The sequence below is a fragment of the Mastacembelus armatus genome, chromosome 3 (genome assembly GCF_900324485.2).
Source record: "Mastacembelus armatus chromosome 3, fMasArm1.2, whole genome shotgun sequence".
NCBI classification, from domain to species: domain Eukaryota; kingdom Metazoa; phylum Chordata; class Actinopteri; order Synbranchiformes; family Mastacembelidae; genus Mastacembelus; species Mastacembelus armatus.
The window spans coordinates 7,246,366-7,274,181 of record NC_046635.1 but is presented as its reverse complement, the minus strand read 5'-3'; the positions used below and the strand labels follow the sequence as shown (position 1 = coordinate 7,274,181).

Genomic DNA, 27,816 nt, shown 5'->3' with positions numbered 1-27,816 from the left:
GGATATTGGATTCACAGTAATGTTGCATCACTGTGTCAGGTAATTTCTAGATCAGCCTTCTCAGGACTGTGAGCATATAGCATCTGTGTTTAACATCTCCATGATTGCCCTTATGTGTACTTGTCATTAAGTTATAGTTTACCTTATCAGTTTGTGGTAAGTACATTAACACAAAGTCTCAATTTTTTGTTTCACAGACTTACACCACCCCTTTATGAAAATCTGATACTGTAGTTATATGAAATATTTGCACATTAACATGTTTTTTTTTTGTTGTTGCCAGTTGTTTTTCACAACTATTAAAAACAATGTGTTAATGGCAGAAAGATTTGTGTTGTACATAGACTGCTTTGATAAACTTCGGTCTATCCATATATTTAACGTTAAAATATTAAGATTTGAGGTATTATGGAGTTAAATCAAATGTTATGTAAATTGTAACTAACTGATTCATCAACTAATCAATTAAGTTTTAGAGTACTGTCTGATATATGTGTATATATATATTGGACCTTCACTATATATATATAGTGCCCCACCCAACCAGGCAAACTTGACTTCATAAATCTCCAGACTGAGGAGGGTTTAGTGTACCAAGTGTATTTGTAACAGCTGGTTGTGTTAAACCTCTGTGGACATTCCCCAGTTGGGTGGAGTGAAGTTGCCTGCTCCGGCACAGTGCGAGTCTGTTCTCTCCACTGAACTTTGGTAGCCGTCGAAGGGGCTGGTACACCAGTTCATGGTAACTTGTTTGCTCCCTTTGTAACAGCGTTGGGCGGAGAGCTGATGCTGGGGGTGGCTGGAATGACGGGCAGGTAGGATTTGTCCTAGTTTAGCACGTTTAGTCAGTAACAACCAGACCGATAACTTCAGGTAATGGGCAGCTAGTTAGCGAGCTAACGTTTCAGCTAAAGCATATTAGCTTGCCTATGTAAGCTATGTTAGCTATGCTAGGACGGACAGCTAATTTTTAAGAAAATGTTATCATCAACGCACATTTTCGTTCAGGACAAAGGTCAGTTCATAGTCGATACGATATAGTTATAACGCTATTTACTTTACTAACGTTAGCGTTGGTGTGTTTTTCACTTGGGAGCTAACTATTAGCCGTAAGATTAGCATGCTAGTTGAGGTAACAGTTAGCGTTAGATCTTTAGCGACCAATATTTCTCTTTAACTTCTCAACATTATGCGAATAATTACCACAAAACGCCCGTGCACATTAATGTCTACTGTAATATGTTGGTGTGGTTCTTAAACCGCATAGAATAAAAAAAGAAAGACTTCCATTAGTTGGATTAGCATGTTACATTTGGCTTAGCTGAATTTAGTTTGTAATTTGATTTTAACATATACAAGTTCACCATGAAGTCCTTGGACCTTCATTGAACTTCAGACGTGGCTTGTAGATTGGTATTTGTGTGTAACATTATATTTGTCTGTGTGTATTTAGGAAAGACTGCACGTAGGGTACTGGCTGGATTTCAGCACAACTATTCCTTTACCAAATTAGGTGATGGTTGTGCAGTAAGAGTGTTAGTGAGTCCTCCAGCTGATTTATATTGTGTCCATTCTCTGTGGCAACAAACTCAACACTTACTTCAGAGTTATGTGAGACATGATAAACATTGGTCCCTGCCTTGCTTCACATCCCAGTTATTAGTCAGATGAACACGCCACAGAGTCTCTGGAGAAGTAATGTATTAATATGTGTTCATGACAGCATTGCGAATGCCCTGGCCAACGCAGCCTGCGAACGATGTAAGAGTGGGTTCGCTCCTACTGAGAAGATAGTCAATAGTAATGGAGAACTGTACCATGAGCAGTGCTTTGTGTGTGCCCAATGCTTCCAGCAGTTTCCAGACGGACTCTTTTATGAGGTAGTGCATATACTAGTTTTCATAATGCATTTTACTAATCAAAACTTTATGGACTCCATATGTAGTGACAGGTTGTATTTTATATTAATATATATATATATATATTTAATAAATGAAGGACTCCTTTCTTTCTCTTCACAGTTTGAAGGAAGAAAATATTGTGAACATGACTTCCAGATGCTCTTTGCTCCTTGCTGTCACCAATGTGGTGAGTGTTACAGGCCTTCATTCATTTAGGGCCTGTTCAGATACTAGTGACCACTTTGCGTAATCTAATGGGGCTATTTATAAAGTATTGTATATTTGTATATTACTTTAAATTTGTGTATCTTCTGACATTCAGATTTTGTCATGTATGTATACACACACACACACACACACACACACAGTACTGTGCAAAAGTTTGTGTCAGTAAAAACACACAGGTGATGCTTTTGAGATAAATGACATAAATAGTTGTTTCCCCTTTGCCCTTAAACCAGCAGCAGTTCTCTTTGGTTTGACCTGCACACAGTTTCTTCTGGTACTTTGTAGCATCTTGGAGAAGCTGCTCCAGTTCTTCTGTAGATTCAGGCTGACCCAGGCCTGTCTCTTCATGTGATCCCAGACTGACTCCACACTGCCCAGATCTGTGCTCTGTGGGTGTCAGACCAACTGCTGTAGGACTCCTGGTTCTTTTTGCTTCTGAAAATAGTTCTTCATGAACTCTAGTGGGTACTTTATGGACTTCTTGTCCTGCACAGTGGGATTCACTATGAACCTGGGATCAATCAGGCACCTGATGGTGTTGTGTGATAAGAACATATAAACTGCCTAAACCTTTTGCACAGTACTGTATATGAGATGGATTATATTTTAAGCCTGACATCTCAGGTGTGTCAAGTGACCATTACTGTTATGATTAGACTTGCCTCCTTGCTTACATTTGAACTTGTGAAGACTTAAGCTAGACCAAAAAAAGACCAATTTTTGGTGATCTGTTGTGAGAATGAACTTGAAAGTGTTGCCTAGTTATTTTCCACTTATACGTCTGTTGTTTACTCAAGGTTTTCCATGATATAATTCACAGCACTTCCACTTTAATGAACTCCCAATTTGGGAACTGTACTATGGTATATAAGTGAATGTAGTCATCCCATGTTGTGATTATGTTTGCAATCCCAGTGTGTCCTCACTGAACTTTTAAGTCTATCCCGACTACCTCCCACTTGTTTAAATCACCCAAGATGCATTTTAGTGCCATGTAATCTTTATTTAAATATTGCTCTACTGTGTCCAGGGAGTGACAGACATGCTGTAATTAAATTAAATGGTCGATTAAAATGCCTTCAAAATTCAAGTGTCACTTTGAGAACACTACAAAAAGCACTGCAGTGAATCATATTAACACTAAACCATAATAAAATGCTGATTATAATCTACTGTACAGTATGCAAAAAAGCTTTCATACATAACAAATATTTGAACCATCAAACTTTGACTTGACTTAACCTGACCTCTCACTTATGGTTTCCCTCAGGGGAGTTCATCATTGGTCGTGTCATTAAGGCTATGAACAATAGCTGGCACCCTGACTGCTTCTGCTGTGACATTTGCCAGGCTGTGCTTGCAGATGTGGGGTTTGTCAAAAATGCTGGCAGGTAAATATCCCACCTTGTTAGTTTATGTATGACACTGGCAGTGTGTAAAAGAGGTGGGTATTCATACATCAAGCTGCTGACTTACTTGCTTTCCAACAGATACTAGTATTTTGAGCAGCCATGTCAGGGGTTATCAAAACACTATTTAAGGCTGTAGTCTCTTTCTTGATGCCCCTCTCTTGTGCTTTTCTCCATTTTCATCAGGCATCTGTGTCGCCCATGTCATAACCGTGAGAAGGCTCGTGGCCTGGGCAAGTATATTTGCCAGAAGTGCCATGCCATTATTGAAGAGCAGCCACTAATTTTTAAGAATGACCCCTATCACCCAGACCACTTTAACTGCACCAATTGTGGGTCAGTATTACTGCTCCACTCCACTGTTCTCCACTTAGCTTCACAATATGGTCTATAGTATGATATATAACAATGAGTTGAAACACCACGTTCCTCTCTTTTTTGTGTGATTAAATGTTCCTCTATATGCAGGAAAGAACTGACGGCTGAAGCCAGGGAACTGAAAGGAGAGCTCTTCTGTTTGCCCTGCCATGACAAGATGGGTGTTCCAATCTGTGGTGCCTGCAGGAGACCCATCGAGGGCCGTGTTGTCAATGCCATGGGAAAGCAGTGGCATGTAGAGGTTTGTGAACAAGAAAGTAAACTGTTTCTCTGTAGATGTAATATACTTGTTCAAAGGGAATGAAAGATAGGCATTGTGAGATTTGTTTTTCAGTTCTGATATTTCTGTTGAATTGATAACTTGTGTTTGAGTTACATATTATAATAATAGTAATAATAAAAATAATCACAAAAACCTGAAATCATTAAACATAAATAGAACCCTATCCTTGTTGCATGTTATACTGTCAGGAATAGGCTTGAGAAAGACTTCTGACACATTAATAATAGTGAGCAGATAGAGATAACCCCCTTTAGAGTGGATATGCAATGCTGTCTTCAGACAAAAGCAGACTGAAAAACTATAGTGGTTTATTATACACACTTACGCAGAGGAAAGTTTAATTAAATGAAACACTTTAAAAGCAAAACACTATAAATAAGATCATTTGAGGCAGTAGGACATATGTGAGTCTTGTTTAATTTTCTCCTGAGGCAGAATGCACCAGAAATTGTTGTGTTAGGAGGCAGCTGCAATCCAAAAATATCATCCCTGTCTAGAAGTCAATTCTGCATCTAATCACTTCAGAAACTTTATTTTTTTATTCTTTATGTGATTCATTAAATGCCCATGTAATATTCACATGACTCGCATGCTCTATGTGTGTTGGCACCTGCTTTTCTAGGTAGTTTAACACATCTTGCCAGGAGCCCTTATGCCTCTTTTCTTCAGCAACATTTTTATTTATTTATTTATTTATTTATTTTTTCAGCATTTTGTGTGTGCCAAGTGTGAGAAGCCTTTCCTTGGCCATCGTCATTATGAGAGGAAGGGGTTGGCTTACTGTGAAACCCATTATAACCAGGTAAGAAAATAGGCAATGCAATGTCCACATAATCGGATTGGAGGACATAATAGGGATCATAACGTCAGTAAAGTCTGACTTAACCCCTCTTTGCCCTACAAATACACATATGCATTTGCCGCAAAAACATAAATCTCATTGTCTTTCTGTTATTAAGCTCTTCGGTGACGTGTGCTATCACTGCAACCGTGTGATTGAAGGTGATGGTGAGTATCAGTATGATAAAGCTCTTATTCTCAGTGCAGTGTTATTACTTTACTCAGTTGCTTGAAGATACAACAGTTCAATGTTTATGTTTTTTTGTTGCCCTTTCTATGACCCTCCCCTCAGTTGTGTCTGCTCTTAACAAGGCCTGGTGTGTAACTTGTTTCTCGTGCTCCACCTGCAACACAAAGCTCACTCTCAAGTAAGTGATAATGTTCATTAATAGCTTATTTTACTAACCATTTGTGTACCATACTACCAGCTGATTGTTGTTGTCCTCTGTTGTCTGTAATACACCTGCTGTGTATTTGCAAAACTTACCTTTCTGTATCCTACTGTCCTCTACAAGTCTTAACCTCTTTGACTATTTTCCCTTTCCTCCAATTTCTCCTCTTACATGCTTCACTTGCTGCGTCTGTGGTAACTCAGAGATAAGTTTGTTGAAATTGATCTGAGGCCAGTGTGCAAGCACTGCTATGAGCGCATGCCTGATGAGCTCAAACGCCGTCTAGCTCGACGAGAGCGTGATGCCAAAGACCGCAAGAAAAAACCTTCTGTCTGTCTGTAGATTTACAACAAAGCACTTCGTCTCTTGGTTGGTGCATTCACTACCTTACTCGTTTTCTATGGCGTACCTTGTTTACATCATTGCATGATTTCATTATGTCTCATTTATTTTCAAAATTATAACCAACATCCTGAAAAATTGTTTAGTGTTTGTGTGAAGTGCATATGTATTAAACTTGAATTTGACTCAATTTATGCTTATGAGAAACCTAAGCTTTCATCATGCTTTGATTGATTTTGTTTGTGTAAATGAGATATGTAATTGCTACCTTGCAATGATGGGGTAAACTGCAGTTGTCCATATTTAGGAGGTTAACTCTTAAAACTCTGGCTGATGTAATTTACAGCGTGGGGATGGAGACTTGAATAGATAAAATATGTAAAGGGGAGGGAAATCTGAAAGGTTAACGTAGGTGAGGGACAAGTCATTGCATTACATATGTAGTATGATGTTCTTTTTTTCTTTCCTTTGCAGAAACAAGTTTGTTGAGTTTGACATGAAGCCTGTTTGTAAAAAGTGTTATGAGAAATTTCCCCTTGAGCTCAAGAAAAGGCTCAAGAAGCTGGCTGAGTCTTTGGGACGTAAGTGAGCTACTTCAGACCAAACAACCTGCAAATACTGTATTCCTTCTTTGTCTGTGTTGCTAAAATATCCAGGAAAACCACTACATTACAGCCAAGGGATTACCGGCATTATTTACCGGTAATATACCGGCACCAGTACTTCAATATTATAAATGAAATCTGTTTTTTAAAAAAAAAAAAAAAAAAAAAATCAATTTACTGCCATCGTCTTGCCATAAAGGTGTTTTTTTTTTTTTTTTTTAAATGAAGGCTTGCTGTATTTTTTTATATACATTCCTAAATTGTCCAAATTTGAAATTTTCTCATTAACAAAGAAATATGTCTAAGTTTATTAAACCATGACTGAGTATGCTATCTGCTATGCGTCTTAAATTTGGACAGATTATTCTTTGGTATTGTTATGAATAACACTTGTGCCTTGAACCTACTGACTATGTGTCTTAAAATACACCAAATGAAATTGTAACTTACAGTTGTTATACAAATATACCTTATTATATATACCTTAATTAGATAAACTATGCGCTGAAAACCGAATTTAACTAAACATTTCACCTTTGGGCCTTCATACCCCTGCATTGATACTTATAAAGCAACCAGTGTTCTTTAGGACAATGATGTTGCTTTTTGCCAGCATGGAAAAAAAGAGATGTTTCAAGAAAAACGTCGAAGAGATGTTACTGAGGGCAGCTTGTCTACAGACCATTAAGTGTTAATGACTCCATGCTTGGATATGTTTACTCTAATGCATATCAAATAGTGTTGTTAAATGTGTTAGACATTGCTATATAATGTTTGTAAATCTTAGCTTCAGCTGCTCCTTGTTACTGTTATATCATCCCATATACTCCACAGATAAATATTTTATTCAGAAATTATTCCATGGCTGTTGCTTGATAAGATGGCCCCTTAACCCAGTTGTTATAAAAAGTGACTTGAGTGAATCTGAGATTTCCAGGCAGTTAGGCTAAATAGACAAGAGCAGCATCTTTTACAAAAAAAAAAAAAAAACTGTATGGCAAGCAAATGATAATATTCAGCTTTGTTGGTCTTTAATTTTAAATTACCTGCAACTTTCTGAAAGAAATGGCTCAAAGAAAGCCAAATGAAACAAACCTTCAGCTGATCATTTAATGCGAACACTATGATGTGAAAATATCAGCATGTTGCTAAGACTGTTTGTAAATTGACATTATATAGAAAAAAATGAGAAATGCCACAAAACAAAATTGCTTGGTTTGATGAGCATTTTTATTATGGAACACATGCCTATACATTTCATGTTGGTGTTTATATTTTATTGATTTGCATGAAATGGAGAATTGTGGTTGAACAAATGTATGGTATTTTGCTTTCTGCTGAGTGATCAATAAAATATTCCTAAACATGCAGTGAATGTTGTTGGTGAAATACCAAATATACGTTGTTAATGTTGTTTTAGGGTTTGAAAATATTTACAAGCGTACTCTAACTTGGTATCATATTTACTGACTTATTTTTGACTTGTAGCATACATTTGCGATAGATACCATAAGCATATTACACACCGCATTATACAGTATATACCACATAAAACACAGACATCTAGTACTATAGCATAAATCAGTATCTCATCCATCAGTTTAGAGAAACATCTTCATATTTGTGTTTGGTAAACAGGCATGGAGCTTCTTACTTTTCTACGAAAAGCTAATGTCTAATAATATATTTTCATAGTACTTAAAATGATTAACACTGATTGAAACAATAGTTGGTTTGTTAGTCTGTAGTATAACTTTGTATGCAACTCTTTTTACTATAACGCGTAATGAAAAAAATTACTCATGATTTTAAAAAAACACCTGATCAGTAACTAAATAGAATTACACCATTATTCATTTTTTTCCTTTATACCCATGCCTCTCTTACTGTGATACTGACAAAAATGCCCTTTTTAGAGCAAAATCCAGTATATTTGAATTACAAAATTGTACATAGATGCCAATTAAGTTTGAATCCTAAATGATAGGATGTCCAAGTAAAACTACACCTGTTATTGATGGGCTATTCCCCTTTTAAGTTAATGCGATGAACTTATTTTACACTGATTGGAGATGAAGTGTCTTGCTCAGCATTTTTTTGGTAACATCTTACAAGAGGAGTTCATGTTTAATAAACTGCTGCACTCATGTTTAATTTTTGCTCGACTTATACATTCCTGATTATAATGCATGAATTAATGCATGATTTATCACATGCCCTTGTACCTAAACAGAGGTAATGTGATTATTTTAAACTCTCCACTTCATGAATGTTAACTCATACATTACAGTTGGCTACTTCAAATGATAAATGAACTAAGATAGGTGCCTGAAGCTGAATAATTATCTTATGAAAATATGTATTCACGAATATGAACCAGAATGTCTTATTCTTTTTACTTATTTTTTTACAACTGGTATTTAGCTGTTTTTCTGGGAAAATTTGAGCATTTGGGGGACTATGATAAACCAGAAGTTCCCAGTTCAGCTAGAGAACTGCAGGTACAACTTGACATACTGCAGTTTGTTCTGGTATCAGGGCTCAGCGGGTCATCATAGTCCTGTACAGCACTCTGAGCAGCAAATGAGAATGGTGGGAGTGATAAGCAGAAATCCCTCAAAGGGACTGTAGAGAACAGGTGTTTGTTGGGGTGAATGTAGATAATGCAGCAGGGACGGTGAGACGCTGGCATTACCAGATTGATACTAATAAGCACAGTGGCTCTGAGTATATGATAGTAATCAGCATTTTAAGATAAAATCCCAAATAATGGTGATGCTGTTGCATTTTCTGTCTTGCAGATGTCACATTCTTAGTAAGACAGAGTTTGGGGGAGAATGACCAGGCGTGATAGGCACAAAAACATCTTATTACAAATTGTAGTAATTAATTATTAACTAAAGTGAACAGAATTCATCAGTAAATTTAAGGAGGGAGCCAAATAATCTAACAGGGACTTAAAGGGCTAATTTGTCATTTTGAGGAACACTTACTTGCCTTCTTGCTATGGGTTAGGTGAGACATTTGTGTACTAAAAGCATGACATTTGCTTAGCTTAGCACAAAGACTGGGAGTGGAGCAAATAGCTAGCCTGAGTCTGTCCAAAGTTAGAAAACACTAACTCTATAAAGCTGACTTATTAACATGTTGTATCCCCCTTGTTTAGTCCATTCACACACAGAAGTGTCATAATGTCAACTCATTGTATGTGTGAGCTTTAGAGGTGTAGTTGTATTGTATATTAAACTTTGGTTAGAGCCAAACTATCTTTTTTCTCCTACATCCAGTTTTTATGCTAAGCTAAGCTAATTACCTGCTGACTTTAACATTCAGGTCATGATGAAGATGTGAGTGGGGATGATTTCTCATTTAACTCTTGATTAACTGTCTTATTTTGCCCCAAAGATGCCCCAAATGTCAAACTGTTCTATTAATAATTTATAATATAATATTGACACATTTTCAGGTCTTCCATTACTTTCTATATGTGATTTTTATGAACAAGTTATACTGTTTATTTATAACTGTAAAGGGCATTAATGTATTTTACACATACAGATCATAAATCTATTGATATTACATATTGATACATGTTTTTGGACTGTGGGAGGAAACCAGAGTACCTGGAGTAAACCCATGTAAGCACAAGGAGAACATGCAAACTCCACACAGAAAGGTCCCAACCGGGTTATGAACCCCGGACCTTCTTGCTGTGAGGCAAGAACCAGTAAGCTAACCACTAAGTAACTGTATGATGAGCACCATGTAGGGGAAGTTTTGACAGATGCTTCTGAGAATGGGAATGCATCAGCTGCATGTTTTTGTATTGCGGTTGGAGATATGATGGTAAACCCAGGAAGTGTAGTCTGAAAGTTACCCATTCACCAAAGGTCATGCCTAGGAGATCTTTAAGCTGTTCTGCATTACCAAAGATCAGTGCCAAGCCATGGAGGTCATTGCTTTTCACAATATCCGTATACCTGCTGGGGTATTTCATCCTTTCCAACTAAGAAAAACAGGAAAGTTAAAGCATAATAAGCACAAAGGAGTAACATGATTTACTTACTAAACCTCAACATAAACCAATCTAAAAATGCTTTTCTCTTACATTTATGATTTGCACCATTGTGTGAGGTGAATAAGTACAATACTTTTAATGTATATGTAAGGCTGTGTAACACAATAATCTTTAATATTGGTGTGCCATTAAACTCTATTTTTATGACTATTTAAGGTCAGCATTTTCCAGTTGTATTTCTGATTGAGTAGTTACTCAAAGTGGTGCTGTTACCCCAGGTAAACTCAGGCTTAGCCAACTCTATCTACCTTAATGATTAAATTTTAAAAAAGGTTCTTACCTCTTTACACACATCCTCTGTAGTCATGTTGATGACAGTTCCGATTGGCAGAGGAGCTAGTTTACTCATCAATCCAAAATCTTTCAGCCTTGATACCCCTCTGATCTGGGCCAGCTCGTTTCTAATGGAATGATCCAGGTTCACTGTTATCACTTCAAATGACTTCAAGTCCTTTATGGTGAACTGGAAATCTATTTTGAGAAATCTTTCAAACATCTCAGGATCTCCGTCCTGCTCGAGAAGGTCCTCAATCTGTGCGCTCATGACGTACAGCTCTGCCCTGGATTCATTGAAGACTTCCCATAAAGTCTCTAATTCACCAGTGTTGGCCACATTATTGTGATCAAAATCTGCTCTTTGCTGATCATCTTCCACGCACTGGATGATCCAGCTGAGTCGGCAGGGCCACTCAGTGGCTAAGACCACCCATGCTGCAATGTATTCTGGCTGAGGAACCTCTATGTTTTTTTTCAGCATGATTATCAGAATCACTCGAATGGAGTTGATCACCCTCCTCATGAACATGGCATCATCTAACATGTACTTGTTTAGATTGCTTTCACTGCTGATCAGGACTCTCATGACCTTGTCTACATCCTCCTCCTGTTCATACGGTGGTGCTGTAGTTGTATTCATCAGTGGATCTAAATCTGACATCTCTATTGAAGATGTATCTGAGGAAGATATCTTATTGAGCTTCCTGGCTCCATATTTCCTCATTTGTATATCCTGTGACACTTCTGAATTGCTTCTGAGGCTGTAAAATAAACTGCTCTTTGAGTCAATGCACAATGGTGGAACTGTAAAGGCCAGAGTCACTATGTGGTTCAACAGTGCATATGCTCTGTCCTCTTTGCTGAAGCAGCCATCTGCAAACTTAAGTTTCTGTACAAGAACATCTGGGTTTACTGCAAGAACAGAAATAAATGGACTCTCCTCATCTGAAAGCAGGATGTTGATGGCCTCCAGAACTGCAACAATTTTCTGCGGAGAGCAACGGTCCAGATTGGTGATCTTCAGCACCACTCGAATCCTTCTTCTCTCAAATATCTCCATAAACTGTATGAAGCAAGACAGGAAGCACATTTCCTTCCTAACTTCATTCATGAAGCCCAGTTGGCTGCTGATCTGCTTATTGTCCATCCCCTTCTTAATAGTCAAATCCTGGCTGAAGATGAGATTCTTAAACATATGAAAGATAAACCTCAATACACTTGGCACAGGAATACCTAACACAGCGATGAACAGACCTGCCAGCACACCCATATGGCCATTTGTTTCATTCATCTCCTCGCCTGGTTTTGCCACAACCTTGGGAAGGCCAAATGTCAAAAGGAATACCAGGATGATAACCAGTACCACAAGAACAGACAGTGCCAGAAACCACAGGGGGCAGCAGCAAATCTTCTTGGACTGCCAATTGTTAGGACCATCCTCCACTATCTGACATGTTTTATAAAAACACAAGAAAATACAGAGCAATAAGAAGCAAATTAGACACACTTTTACACACACTTTTAGCAATGATAACATCACAGCTTTAGAGGTGACCATGTTTGGTCAGTTTGTTAGTTTCTCCACAAATTTGGTCTAGATTGAAAAACCTTAAGGATTTTTAGATTGCCATGAAGCTCTGCACATATAATCATATAGGATCATATTTTTGGTTGAGTGAAATGTCACCAAATTAATGGCTGAATTGCTGTGAAATGAAGGACAGATGTTTATGAGCCCATTTTATGTAATGGCACCATGAGCTCTAAATGTCACTCTTTTCAGTATATATTTTATATACTGCTAAGGTGTTAAGGTATGAGATGAGAAGTACATGCTGGACAAAGTACTTTAATGACCAAATGATTGCAAGAATAATGATATTCCCATAACCCAAATTTTAGCAAATTAGCTCACTTACTAAACTAAGATACAAGTGCAGTATTGTTAACATGCTGATATTAGTCATTGGTTCAAAGCATGGCTGTGCCAAAGTACAGTTACACAGAGCTGCTAATATAGATTGACAATTCACAAACCTTCTTCGTGACTTCTTCTTCTTCATTATGTTGAGCCACACGGTAGAGTGCAAGCTGCAATTTCCCAAAGTTCATTTGCATGGCCTGAAACAGCCGTAGGGCTACACCGGCCCAAAGCAGGTCACTGCCTGCAAAATGCCAGGCACCAAAATGCACATAAATGAACCTAACGTTATGGTGATGCTTTGTTTCCACAGTCCAAATAGGCCTGAAGAAAAGCAGTCTGAAAATGAGCGTAAGAAAATCCTTAAATGAAAGCTTAACCGAGCGAGGCTTGGGTCTTCCTTTGTATTCCTGCTCAATTGTCAAAGCCTCCTGATTCATGTACTCTGAAGAGACAAAAACATTATGTTATTTACATGTAGGCTCAGTTATTGAGCTAGTTGAGGTGTATATAATGCAGGAAGATATCAAGATAAACTATTGTGTGGACAATTATGATGCACAATAAAAAAAAAGGTGGTTAATCAGTGACAGCATTTATTATCTGTTTTCCAACATGTTTAAACTTTGTTATAGTATGTGTTGGCAGAGAAGCTATACTACACATTATTATGTGAACATCAAACATGGTCTAACATGAGCAATCTGTCTGCCAAGGTCGAATATAATAACAAGACCTTCAAGGTAACGCAAGGAAACAACCTTAAACTTATATATGTCCAACTTTGTTTTCACTGCGTTTTTGTGTTTAGAAGAATTATGGCATGTGTTCTGAAGGACACAGAGATCTGCAAGGGCCTGCACTGTATAAATACTCAGTTTTCAGTCAGTTATTTGGGAAGAAGTCAATCAGACATGAGTCAGTTGTGGGTTAGTACATGGTGGATTCATATACCATGACTGCAATAGGTGAATCCCTGGAAAATTAAACACTGTTTAGTGGATGTTATAGAGTTGTATGTTGTAATATTGTAAACAGATGCAGGAGATGACATACTGGGATTGCCAGAAAAACTGTTTACACACCTTCCATTTGTCTGAGGATCATGTTAATTCGATCCTGACAAGAAGAGTAGAGCCCTACAGTTGCAGGTGATGAAACATCTGTCAGGGTCTTGGACAGGGCATATGCATAAATATCATCTGAAAGAATATTTAAAAGAAACAAAACAGCACTATTAACTCATTTTACATTTCCATTTTACAGTATATATTTACATAATTTAACTGATGCATTCATCCAGAGAGTCTTCAAAATGCTTGATTAAAAAACTAGTAACCTACCGACATCATTTCACACATCTACTCTGAGAATGAAGGAACTTGGCTGTGTTTGCACAGCATGCATGAAAAAATGAGCTTTTCTCATATATTTGAATGGGAAAAGTCTGGGGACAGGCACCACTTCAGTATATAAAACATATGAAAGAGACCACCCACTAAAACAGCAGACAGGGGAAGCTGTCTTAAACCACTCTGTGCATAAAACTGAGAAAATGGGATCTCCAGTAGAACTACTCACAAGGATAATTGTTACTGATAATGTTCTTGATTAAAGGCAAGTATATTTTATACTGAACTAAACTGAAATGAGAGGTGTTCATTTACTTGGTGATAAATTGCACCAATTCACGAAAATGTTAATAGCATAGATTGATAAATAGGGCTATGAGCATTTAGAGTTGGGACCATAAATATTTGGACAGTCCAAATCATTTGGGATTGGCTCTAGGATGCCAGCCCCCATGAATAAGCATTAACCTCCTAAGACCCGAGCTTTGGTTTGGTTTTAGATTTCTTCTAGCTATTTGGGGTTAGATGTACCCAATAAATAATGTGCTTATGTTTTGTTATTGCTTTTGTTTTTGTTTTTTTGTAATGCTCCAAAACTACTACTCCAAAATAGGAATGTCCTTTTTGTCTGTGGGAACAGTTGGATCACACTTGACCTTTGTGAAAGACAGAAAATGACACAAAATGAAGTTTTACAGTGCAGATAACAAAAAATATGATGTCCACGTTTGTGGACGCCAGGTCATAGGAGGTTAAAGATAAAGGATGGGTAGATGGGAAGTTATTTTGAAAGTGAAGACTGTTACATACAACAATGTAACATCTGAATTGGCAACTGAGTTGCTGTCCAAAGTTTGGCTTTATGAAAAGCCAAAACTTAATACAGGATATAGAAACTTTTGACATCTTAAATCAGAAAGAAAGCCCAAGTCAATGGACATCATTGCCAGAAGGTAATGTGTGTTCTGTAAGAGTTAAAATAATAACACAAAGAATTTAGCCAGCCCTGCAAAAGTATTTTAATGCATATATAAAATGTCCAGGGTCAACAGTTTCAAAATGCTAAAATTAAATCCAAACGCAAATACAACCTCCATGATTGATGAGAACCAATTAAAAAACAATGTCCTACAGTCACTGATAAATGAATACTGAGATACTGTTCGGGGTAGCTTTTCAAACTGAAAGTGAAAACAGTTTACTGAAGAGTATAGAGCGTGTCATTACACTCAGTAGAGATTACTTACCTTTTGTTGGCTCACACATAACTGTGCAGTGAGATTTGCCGCTTTCATAGAAAATTCCTCTGACCTGTGTAGAGTAGGAAACTGTAGCAATCTGTCCAACCTGGAATGAGAACATTCACAAACAAATACAGCTGTAACAGCTATACCATTTAGACCACATCTCTACCCTGAACGAACCAAAGCAATTCTTTCCTTAGTTCTGTTTTGGTTTGTAAGTTCAGTTTTTCCTTTTCTAAACTTATAAACTAACAGTTTGGGAATTATTGTGTTTTCAGTTGTAATGTGCAACACAGTTTGTGCCTTGTCACATTAGAATGATATCCAGTATGTATAGATTTTAACATGTTCAATTCTGTTTAAATTCAGTTCCTTTCACCAAAGTCTGGTTACATCAATGCATGGATGGGTTACTGAATGGGCCTACTGGGCAACGGCCAAGGGGCCCAAGGGTTCAGAGGGCCTCGAGAGCAGAACACCTGATAAACTTTCTGTTAAAAAAAAAAAGCAGATGACTACAAAAGTACAAAAAGAAAAGAAAAGAAAATAATGCAAAACCATAATAAAGAAATGCAAAACAAAATGGTTTGACACAAAATGGTTCAAATCAGATGCAATCAGACTACAAAAGGACACAAAACAACCACAAGATGACATAAACTGATTACTATACACTGTTGCTCATGTAGTGGAGCAGGGGGCCCACTGTGTATCAAGGTTTACAATTTGGACACTCACAATGGTAATTCAGTAGATGCTGTTTTACTAGAAAATCTGTCAAAGATTACTCTGTTCATATACTAAACACATTTTGTGGTTAAATGGCTTTTGACCTCTGGTCATTGTGCACAAAAAGAATGCTAAACTACAACAAGAAACACTTTTGTAATTATGCTCTAATTTACAATGAAAATAATGACTGGTGTATTATTCTTTGGTAGAAACTTGTTATTCTTGAAGCAATCTTACCTGATTCAGCTCCAAATGTCAGTCCTAATCTTTATTTTGACTCATGTTGGATCACTACTTTTAATGCGCCCAGAAAACAGAGATGACTGTGCACAACAGCTAAGGTGTGGCCGTAAAATTTTACAACACTGATAAGAAAGAAAGGCATCAGCCAACCTATGTCTGTGGGTGGGACACTGGTGTTTCACCAGTCACTGACACAGTTCAATTCTGTCTCACTGGGACAATTGCTAAGAGCACTATTCTGAGCTAAAGAGCAACTGTTTCCAGAATAGATGACTTAAGGAGACTATGGCATCACAAGAATCTGTGGAGAGTGTGGTACTGGCTATGTCTGTGGGGATGACCTGCAACCCCCGCTGTGGGAGCGAAGCACGTAGGCAGGGCCCTTACCCCAAGGGGCGACCTGGGCATTCTGCCAGAGTGCAGAGTTCTTAATTCTCCCCACTGAAGATTGCCGGCAGACTAAGGAGATACCTCCTCCCTCTGCTCTGTTCTCCATTCCCGCCTCTCTCCCCACCAAGGAAATCTCTGGCCCAGGTGATAAGCTACAGCACACACTGGAGCTGGTCTTGGACCTGGAGTCAGATGACTCTTCCTCCTTGCCCTCTCTTCCCATAACTGCCTTAGCCCACCGGCAGATAAACTTTGGCTTGGCCACAAGAGGGCACTCATGGTTAGCGAATAGTCAGATGCACTAACTCCATTTTCCTTTGGACCTTATGGGCAGGATGGCCATAGATTGCCCTTGGGTTGTGTCTGCGTGTGGTGACAGAGGAGATGACTGCCAGTGAGAGTGGCAAAGCGGCTTCACATGGTGGCTCGCCCCCTCCTGGTTTTTTATCCAGACTGGTGCAGGCATTGCAAGATGGACCAGCTTTTCTGCAGTTTGCATGGCCCCCTCCGCCATTTAGCAAGGTGATCGAAATGCAACTCGCCCCGCATGCACTGCTAACCAAAATACAGGATCTCTTGGTGAAGGGAGTTATTTCCATTGTTCCACTGGTAGATATGGCCCATGGATTTTACTCCAGTTATATCCTGGTCCCCAAGAAAGTGGGAGAAATGAGGCCTGTTCTCTCATCTCTGTGTCCATTCCCACGTCTACATCATTCCCCAGTACAGGGAATTCTTGCACTTCCAGGGAATCAGCTACCAGTACAACCGCCTGCTGTTCAGCTACTTGCTGGCTCCTCGTACCTTCTCCATGTGTGTTGAGAAGACACTGGAGCCCCTACGGAGAAAGGAAGGGGTCCATTTTATCTCACTGCCCTGCTTCTGCTGGCATGCTCCCAAAAGGACTCATGGCAGCAGATGGTGGAGCTAGTGGCTCATTTTAGCACTTTAGTTTTTTGAGAATAAACTGGAAAAAGAGCTCCGCCCAGCCTACTCAGACCATAGTGTATTTGGAGGTGGTCCTGAACCCGCTAGACATCAGGGCCTGTCTCTCAGAGGAGATAGTGGCTACCCTCTAGTCCCTGCTGCATTTCTTTGCTCCCTGCCATCTGGTCAAAGTTCAATTGGTTATGCACCTACTGGGGATGATCGCACCGGCTCACCTAGTGATGCCGCTCGGCCTGTTACATACGAGGCAGCATCAGCAGTGGTTCATTCATCTGAGGCTCGACCAAATGCAGCAGTGATGCATGCTATCACTCCTGTCATCAATGGGCCTGGATTTGCGGTACGGGGGAAGCCCCCAGGCACTGACACAGGGGGTTCCCCTGGGCAATTCTGTTTACTCATGAAGAAGGGATATAACGCTTTAGCGATAGCCCAGAGGGCGGTGCCCAATTCACAGAATCTTGGGTTACAATACGTAACCAATGTTTTGTTGTTACCTTTTCTGGGAGGCAAGCAGTGGCTGCAGCTGCTCCATCCCCCTCTGTCTGTCCGGTACCAGACTGACCTGTGGATAGCATGCACGGACAGGTGGTGTTGGCTTCAGAATTTCATTTGCACTTCATAGCTCATTTAGTTTGAATTGGAAAAACTTCAGGGGTCTATAACAAGGCTATTTCTTTCAACCTGGAGGGGAATCCGAACTCCCTTGCTGGCAAAACAGTTTTGCACCATTCAGCTGTGACTATGCTAAGGGACCGCTTCTTTTTATTTGCTTCCCCCTTTTCTGCATGACACAATGATTATCCATTTGCTGTGTTGTTTCATTTGTGCTGCCTTGTTGAAAAATACCCTATGGATTTTCATTTCCAGTTGTATATTTCTCATAAAGGAATAACTCTTACATTGAAAATTTTATTCAGCTACTTGTTGGTCAGTTCCAAATATATTTTGTTAATCAGATAATTTTCCTTCCAGATAGTGGCCATCTCTAAAAGCTGTCCTGTACCCATTGTATCAGCAAACAGGGCAAACCTAGAAAATTAGTGGTCCATTGGTTTGCATTTACAGAGTAGCCTGGGATGGAGTCAAATTCCTCACTGAATTACTGTTTCAGTCCGCCCCAATAGGCAGGGGTTAATTACCCAAATTAGTCCCAGCTGTGCTATATATCCATGCAATCACCCATACACACACACACACACACTCAGACACACACACACCTGACATTGCTCCCCCACAGTCCCCTAAATCCATGGACACTTTCCAGGAAATGAGGTTACATACAAGACAAAATTATTTCTGAGACGATGCTGCACATTTTTCCATTCTCCTTTCCTGTTACTTTTACACTCCTGCTTCCAATCTTCTCTCTATTCACTGAATCTGAGTGAAGTGGGTAGTTCCTGAAAGCATTGCAAGGTGGAAAAATCCTCATTTTTGCAATAGCTTCTGGCATTAACTGTCCAACTTTTTCTGTCCACGGAAAAATGGAACAAATGAATGATTTCATGCTTGAGCCTTGGGTCTGCAAGATTCATGAAGTGAATTACTAGTCCGGAGTCCCCCAGGTTGAGAATGGCTAGATTGCTCTTCTTGGCCTCGACTGACATACAGAGCAGTTAAGATGCCAAAGCAGAAGCACAAAAGCCATTTTTGCTCAGAGCAAGATTTGTTAGGACATAACTGGTTAGTCAAGCTTTGAAAAACAAGCTAGAATCCTGATTTCCCTTGATATAATTACTTTTTTGCATTAGTCTACTTTGACCATTTTCCATCTGTTGTTGCAGTGTACCTCACAAGACCTTCACAAACCTACTACAAATGGACCCTGTAGAGTAGATCATCAAGATCAAGATATATTTCTAAAAATACACAAATGGATCCAAAAATAACATGTACTAGTGTGAACATAGATGTATACCAACACAGGTAACAAGTCACTTATAATGGTACAGACTTTATTTTTAAAATGGCATATTGTTAAAATTTTATTTAGGTAAAATTAAAGATTGCAAGCAATACATTACTCGATGCATTAAGGTATTTTGCTGCTCTTTAATATTAAATGTCAAGTTATGTTCTTAGACAAATATTGCACCATGGCAACAATATTTTTTGTCTCTTATTAGTCCACATGGGTTGTGCATGACATACGTCACATTAGTATCCAAACAGGCTCAGGCTGCAAGCATATGCAGTGATAATCAGAACTTGACTTTTTTGGAATCACAACCAAAGATTTTGTATACAGCCTCACACACAAGCATCTGACAGCAGAATGCTCAGTTTGTAGGCTAGTTGCTGAAATGAAGTTTAATTAGTGTATGTCTGATTAAGAATTAAAATACTTGGCCTGAGGGTGACTAATTCTGTCTTTATTCCAAGTACCTGATTGTACAACGACTTTAATTAACTTGATTGTCATAGAGAGAGAGTGTGTTTTTTGTGTGTGAGAGAGAGGTTCTCAGTTATTGCTTGGCCAGAAGTCAATGCAAATCAATACTGAATGAATTGGATTGTATCTGCCCTTCTATGAACCCTCACCACTCCTCGCCCTTTCACCACATTAACCTTGTAATTAAGGTTTATGAATTCACCTTCATGATTAATGCAAGATAGGTATCACACACAGAGAAATGATTTGACTTCAAGTGATTTGTTTTGCTAAAGGCAATTAAACTAATATTGTAATATGTTAGTTTGGAGGGTTGACTTTTTTCTGTCAGGATCTGGTTGAAGATGCACACTTAAGATGATTTGCACCTACTTTGCTGCATGAACAAATCACATGGTATGAGATAAAAAAAAAACGTGTTGTAATCTAACATACCAACAGAGGGTGCTAGAGCATTGTGGATGAAAGCAGCGCAATGATGTTTGCTCAGCCACTCTTCATCACACTTCTCTGCTCTATTTGGTATGTAGGAGCAGATGCGACAGCGAAGGAGGCATTTACTGAGAAAGGGGTGCGGTTGAGGGTTTAAGAAGTGCTAGAACTTCTCTTGGATGAGCTGATGATCATTTAATGTAAATCAGTAACTGCAATGCACATGGCGTAAACAAACACACACTCAGACCCTCATCCCACACAAACACATACATTTGCAGACACAGTAATATCTACCTGCCTTTATTCCTTGTCTGTTCCTAAGGATAGACAAGCTTTCGTATAGTTCAGCATAGACACGTAAGCTGACACCAGCTTGGCCATGACCCAGCTTGCCTTGCCTAATTGGCCTCGAGATCTCTTGTTGGTGTGATCTATTGATCAGCCTCACTGCAGATGCTGCTAAGTCACAGGAACGGGACAGAGGAATAGACAGATATACTAAAAGTAAGCACTGCCAAATCTGGGCATGATGTCTTAAGCTTTGCTGCTCCCTTGGTGCAGCTGTGCAGCAAGCAAAGATGATGATAGTGTCTTCACCCTGAGGTCCAGGGGTCCAGATCCTTGCCATAAGCTGTCCTTTATTGTTACCAAGAGGATGATGGAACCAACAAATGGTGCTTTCTGAATTCTATGACCTCCAAAGATCTATAGACACTGTCTGCTTTAACAATCCCACTAGAGGCAGTGAGATGAAAACTCCTCTACACTCACAAGATCCACTTTTTGTTTGATACTTCTGCAACACATATTAGGAGAAAAGAAAAAAGGCAGCTATGAGATTGCCACAGAAGAGCCCTTGTGGGGCAGGGGTGAGTGAAATGGTATGCATGCTGATCTTGTATCTATCAGTGCAAACATCCTATACATGATTATTTTTGCCTTCAACCTTCTTTCCATTCACATTCAAATTCCAGATCACATCATCTCATTCTCATCTATTTCCATTTTGACTTCTCCTTATCTTCTCCCATCTCAAGCAGTACAACCATTTTAGTATAAATCTCTTTTTTTCCTCCTCCCTCATTCTGCACAGCCGTCCTTCAAATCTCAGAAAATCTCATAAGAGAAACATGTATATGTTTATGAGGCCTATAAATTTCCTATTCTCCACTGTGTGTGAGAGCTACATTCCCATATGGTATTACATTTATGATGCATGACAAGGCTTACAGTTCTCCATCTCCTCTGCAGCAGACTGTAAGTAAGCAGAGCTGTCCAAAAGTCATGGCTGTGACAACAGGGATCATTATACAGTTTTCTTTCTTTGTAGCTGCTTGTCTGTATTCTTCTCCATGCCTCCATGAAATCTGCCTTTATACAGCCGCCTGAGAGTATAGCTAGCAGGTGAACACCAAGCTTTTCTCTGGGTGGTGGTCTTGAAATGATTGTTCACTCTTGGACCTTTTCACCAACATCAAACTTACATGAATGTGTGCACAAATTCATGCCAGCCCGCTGATCCTGCCTCCTGTTTTATTGTCAATATCAGTCGGCTCAGGGGTTGTAGAGTTTGACAGCTGTTGACAGGGGCTCGATTGTGGAGGTAAAGATGATGGCAGCTCTTACCGTGATAGAATAGCTGTATCTTGAGACCCCTTGGAGGATGTTATTAGGTTGTTATGAAATCTGCTCCCTATCAGACCTTCTCTCAAGGAAGGGGATAGGATATAGTCAGATGCATCGCAAAGTAGAAGTGTTGACTCACTCCTTTCTTCCTATAGCTCCTTTTAATCTAACCCCTCTCCTTCCTTCTCCTACACACAAATGCACATGACACATTCCTCTTCAGTATTATTTCACGCATACTTCTGTTTTTCAGTCAACACAGCCTCCCGTCCCCCAGTGTACGTACACCAAGGAATTGCTTCATCTTTTAAGGAAGGACACTCATCTTGTTTTATATTTCATGAACATATACACCTCAAGGTGAAAAGCATGCACTACATCATGACACCAAAACCTGCTGTCAGGTTGCTCCAAAGCTCCTGACAAGATATCTGAACACACACTGATCATCCCAGCATATCAGTGAGAAACTGCTGTAAAAACATTGCAATGTTAGTTCAAACAAAAACACCAAAAGTGAATGTGCACACATCTACTGTACACAGTGTAGCAAACGAGTATGAACATGAGCTATGAGCTTCAGTTTGAACGATACACATATTTGTTTATCCGGCAAGTCAGTGAGATAAAAAAAAAAAAAAAAAAAAAAAAAATCTGAAAAATTGATCTTTGATGTGTGTATTCACAACACAGAGGAGCAAAAGTTATTCCGTTGCCTATATGCTTTGTGATGGAGTTTAACTTTACAATACAGTGTTTTGTGTAATCAAATCTTTTTTTTTTTTTTTTTTTTTTTACTGTTTTACTTTTTTTTTTTACAAGCAGTTGAGCTGTAAGGACTCCAATATCAAAGTATTTCAATAACCAGTGGATGTATTGCCATGACATTTTGTACACACATTCAGGACCCCCAGAGGATAAATCATGATGAAATTAGTGATTCTCTGACCTTATGCTTAGCATCACCATGAGGTTCACATTTCTGGTTTTGAATGAAATGTTACTTAAGGCATTAAAGGGATTTAGGGCTGCAACGAATACTGGATGAAATTGAGGAATTCGATTACAAAAAATCCTCGAAGCAAATACTTTGCATCGAGGATTCGTCTAATTACTGTCACTTGTGTTATCGGAATTGCTCCGCCTGGGGATCATTGTTCCAAACGGACCGGAATCACTGTCGCACAACGCATTTCACAGCGCAGAGAGCAAAATAATTCGTAAGAGGCAGAAAATGTCCAAAGTTTGGGATTATTTCAAACTTTAAAAAAGATGACAACACGGTGCAATGTGTGTATTGTAAAGTAGAACTGGCGAACCACAACAACACTTCGTCAATGCTTCAACATCTGAACACAAAACATCCGGTTGTGAACCAGCGGAGCCGACACAAGGTAACGTCATTTCAAGGTAACCTGTCGTTTCTGTCATGGGTTACACAATAGTATTATTGTTTCAAAATGCAAAAGTCTGTTTTATCTGAGTAATCACTGAAATATTCGGTGGAATAGTCGACTCCAAACATAATCGATAGCTGCAGCCCTAAAGAGATTAACCCTTTAACATCCCCACTAAGAAAAAAACGTTTTTTAATCTCCATAGGGCGATAATAACAACAATCAGTAAAAACAACAAATAATCACTGTTTTTATTATTATTTTTTAGGCCCCACAGTTTGTTTATATGGGTCCTGTGTTCAACTAATTTTCTCAACAAGAATGTGCTCTACCAAATGGTTGATCTGAATGTTTTTAAAATGAAATTTGGTGTTGACATTCATGTTCCCCTTTGTATATGTTGTATTCATTTTGATAATCCATTAGCTCTTTCTTCAATCACATAATCTGACCAAAATGTTAATTTGTCTATTAGTTTGCTTCATAACCAAATATCTGCAAAACTAATGACATCCATCAACTGTACCTTGTGTTCAGTACTAATTAGAAAATGCTAGCAACGGCACACTAAAGATGGTAAACATGGTGAACATTATACTTGCTAAACATGAGTCTGTTAGCATTGTCTTTGTGATAATGTTGGCATGCTGATGTTAGCATTTTCTGTAGCTCAAAGCTCTGCTGGGTCTTGAGTAAAGCCTCACAGAGCTGCTTTGGCTGTGTAGATCCTAAGTCTTGTTTTAATCTATAAAGAACTCCAGTACATAAAAGTCAAAGTGTAAATGCCTCTGATATGCTGAGAGGATGTGTGAAGATCTGTCTTTTTAAAACACCCTCAAGAGGCGGTGAGAGAGATGCTTTGATGGGTTAAAATGGAAATGGAAAATTAATGTGCACACAGCAACAACACGTAAAATGAATGTTTGCACATTATGTTTATTCTGTTGTAGTGTTACTGACGACTTTGATGCATTGTCTGTTTTTTTTTTCTGTATGCAACATTGTCCATGTGTGATTAGTTACTTGACTGAAATTGACCAGCTGGGGCCTATGGTGTGTGCCTGACAAAGACGCATTTGGAAATAAAAGAATAAGTGCTGGCACTGTTATGGCATCACACTGCAATGTTTACACGAAAGAATATTAATTTTGGTTTGCTGTGAAAAAGGCTGTCAAGGAAAGTGTAATATGATTCTTCTTGAAAAGGTAAAATTGAGGCTTTAATGGAGATTGTTGGAGAAATATAAAGCATTGAAAGAATACATTTAATAACATGTAAATAAGAGTTAAAATACTAGTGACATGTGGGACTGATGCAGGTATGTGGGTTATTCCTTTGAACAGTTTGCATCCACTCATAACTCAAATATAACATGCATATGGAGATTCAGATGATTCAGATGTAGTGCTGTCAAGATTTAATAATAGTATCTTTATTCAGTACAAAGGTTGTGCCTGCTTTCTTTTAACTGATGCATCCATTATAAAGTATTCAGGTGTCAGATCTGTTTACACGGTGCACAGATACAGCAGCTATTCAAACATCCAGGCTTGAAAAGGCAATTGGTGGACACAGAAATCTTAGTGTGAATATGAATCTGATTTGTGAGACAAGAATCATTTAAAGTTACTCTCAGGGCTCATTCTAAAACCCTTCTGTCAGCTGTGAGAGAGCCTGCTCTAATCCATTGTCACTGGGTGGATTAATTTGCATAATTCCACTATTGTGCAGTTCCAGATCTTTTTCTCTCTTCCATCACATGGAAAAGGAAGAAGAAGAAGAAGAGTCTCAAACCTCTGCTACTTGTTGCTTTGGAAACAGGGGTGTAAAAGCAAACAGAAGTATAGTAAGGTAAGAATGGGAGAACTGGCAGAAAAGAAAGGACTCAGTAGAGCAAGGGTGTAGCGATGAAGAGGGCGTGAGGATGGAGATATGATGAGCACGGTGCAGTGAAAAGCAGAATGAATGAGTGGAGGATAAGGGGAAGAAAGAGAGAAGAGAGGAAACTACTGTTCAGTGAATGGAATACAGAGCAATTTTCTGTTACTTAAAAAGTCATTTATCTATGTCGACAGTCTATTAGTCATGTATTCGAGTGTGACCCCCCTTGCACACACACACACTTCCCTCTGTCACACCCACGGTGTGTATGTTTACACGTGTGTTTGTGTGTAGTTGTGTGTAGTTGTGTGTGTGTAAGATGAGGCTGCATTGTTTATCCTTCAGGGATGTGAGTTTCAGGGAAGTGATGCAGTGCTAAGTTGCACAGATAAGATCAATATGTAGTTAAATGGTGGAGCTGTGCCTTTTAGAATGAACACTGTGTTATATTGCATTAGCTCCATGCAGTGTTAAAGGCATTATTCTTAAAAATGAAATGTGGAGAACTTACCTGTCAAAGAAAAACATTTTAGGACAATCGCTTGCTGCTCAATGATATTCTTTTACTTTTTGTCCTTCAGGATGGATGCATTAAAGGGAAGTTCTCAAGAAAAAGGACCAATGCCCCAAACAATATACTTAAATTTTAGTTTTAAAGCTCCATAACAGCCATATTAATTGAGTCATGTCCACACAGGTGGGAGGCTGTGGTGGGTGGGTGGTCAACTAATTGTTGGACTTTGTCAGAGAAGACTGCTGTTAATTTTTTTGTTTTCTGCAGATGCTCAGCAGTGGTTCCTTACTGCCATGACATGACTTTTTCCCAAGCTGTAACCATAGTAGTGTGAGATCAGAAAAAATTTTTTTTCAGCTGTGATTTTCCACTGTTTTGGAAAGAACTGACAAATTATGCTCTATCAATAACTCAACAATAATATGTGTTTGAGAGAGCAATTACAAAAAATATATTTTATTTAGAGGAACATTGGTTACATATTGTAAATCAAGATTCTGTGAATTGAGCGCAGTGCACTGGGTTATAACTAATGGGTCATATTCTTTCTTCACTCCTGCGCACTGAAGAAAAATTAATCTGCACCAACTTATTGTGGGTCCCCACAATAATGTCTCAATGACATTTGCAACTCTCAGATATAAGTGGCGGTTCAGGTAAAGTCTTCCTTAAGAACCAAACTGGTTCTTAGAGTGAGAGGGAGTACTCAAACGGCAGGTGGCTGTACTGGTAGCTGATCCTATGGAAACCAAAGTGCAAGAGTTCCTTGTGTTGGGGAACGGTGGAGACATGAAAATAAGCGTTCTCCAGGTTTGTGGACGTGGATGAGCATATGTAACCCTCTGACCTGCATTGATTTGTTGAGCTGCGTCAGATTGAAAACGGGCTTCATCTCTCCTGATTTCTTGTGAACCAAGAAATGATGGGAGTAAAATCCATGGGCCACATCCACTAGTGGAACAATGGAAACAACTCCATTTGACAACAGATCTTGTATTTCTGTTAGCAGTGCCCGTGCATGCGCTGACGAGGCAAGGAGTGTTTCTATAACCCTGCTGAATGGTGGATGGGCAGTGTAAACTAGAGAGTATGATCACTGCGGATGAGCTTGTCCATCCAGCAGTTCATCTTGCAATGCCTGTGCCACTCTGGATGAAAAGCCGAGAGGGAAGGCACATTGGTGGGACCTGTTCATTAGCTTAGCAGCTAGCAGAACCTTTAGCGAAAGGGGGGTGGGCTGCTGTCCAGCTGGGACCATGGGAAAGCCACCTGCATGATGGCGGATAAGGTTGACAACAGGGACTTTGGTTTGGCGGGCTTTGATGCTGCTGCAGAAAGATAAGCGACGATAGGGCCAGACTGGTACATGGCGTGTTGCCTGCTGCAGGTTGTACTGGCCAAACTATGAGTCCTGGGACGGTTGGGACGGGGATCTTACATCTGTTACCCATCAGCAATAGCCCAGAGGGATGTGTACCAATGAGACAGAACCACGCATTTAATTATATATTAATATATTTTTCCATTGCATCTGTGTGGATCACAACCTGTATGCATATCCTGTGAGTGAAAAGGTCAGTTAAACAGAATTCCTTATCCTTCAAGCTGAACATTGCTGGACTTTTTTTTTTTTCTACTGTGAGTGAATAGCAAGGCTAAACCTTGTATGACCCTTCTGTCAACAGAGTTTCCCAAGAGTGTGAGTGGCAGATGTGATAATGAAGGTGAACAATTTTTTTTTATTTTTTATTTTTTTTATTTTAGGTACTGCAATTGTAGCTACTGCAATGACACACTGCATATCTTCAAACTAGGACCAAAATGCTTTACTAGAGGTAAAGTGTGAAAATACATTATTCTTTGAAATGAAGTGACCCTTTAAATGGATCCAGATTGAGTGAGACTAACGAGGAGTAAGTATCTCTTGCCCTTAACTGAGACAGCACACTGTTAACCCTGCACCTGCAGAGCTGTGTCCTCTGTCTCCCCTGCTGTCTCTCTCTTC

At 39.0% G+C, this 27,816-nt stretch overlaps 2 protein-coding genes across 3 annotated transcripts; one reads left to right on the top strand and one right to left on the bottom strand.

Annotated features, from left to right (window-relative positions):
- Nucleotides 1–638: 638 nt before the first annotated feature.
- On the top strand, nucleotides 639–7,746 carry lims1 (LIM and senescent cell antigen-like domains 1). Of its 2 annotated transcripts, none has more exons than XM_033325738.1 (10): nucleotides 639–815; nucleotides 1,724–1,880; nucleotides 2,022–2,088; nucleotides 3,400–3,520; nucleotides 3,725–3,874; nucleotides 4,007–4,157; nucleotides 4,909–5,001; nucleotides 5,159–5,207; nucleotides 5,332–5,407; nucleotides 5,635–6,228. In XM_033325738.1, the coding sequence occupies exons 1-10, from the start codon at nucleotides 787–789 to the stop codon at nucleotides 5,771–5,773; spliced, it is 1,032 nt and encodes a 343-aa protein (XP_033181629.1). In that variant the 5' UTR covers nucleotides 639–786; the 3' UTR covers nucleotides 5,774–6,228. The 2 variants fall into 2 exon arrangements, with proteins under 2 accessions (XP_033181629.1, XP_026175577.1); XM_026319792.2 differs by lacking the exon at nucleotides 5,635–6,228 and adding an exon at nucleotides 6,248–7,746 and having other exon boundaries at nucleotides 641–815.
- Nucleotides 7,747–10,117: 2,371 nt separating this feature from the next.
- nkpd1 (NTPase, KAP family P-loop domain containing 1) lies at nucleotides 10,118–15,412 on the bottom strand. Its single transcript, XM_026320606.1, has 5 exons — nucleotides 15,399–15,412; nucleotides 13,739–13,887; nucleotides 12,770–13,098; nucleotides 10,737–12,179; nucleotides 10,118–10,384 (listed from the first exon to the last, which is right to left on the bottom strand). Exons 1-5 carry the CDS (start codon nucleotides 15,410–15,412, stop codon nucleotides 10,118–10,120), a joined length of 2,202 nt encoding a protein of 733 aa, XP_026176391.1.
- Between the last annotated feature and the right edge of the window lie 12,404 nt (nucleotides 15,413–27,816).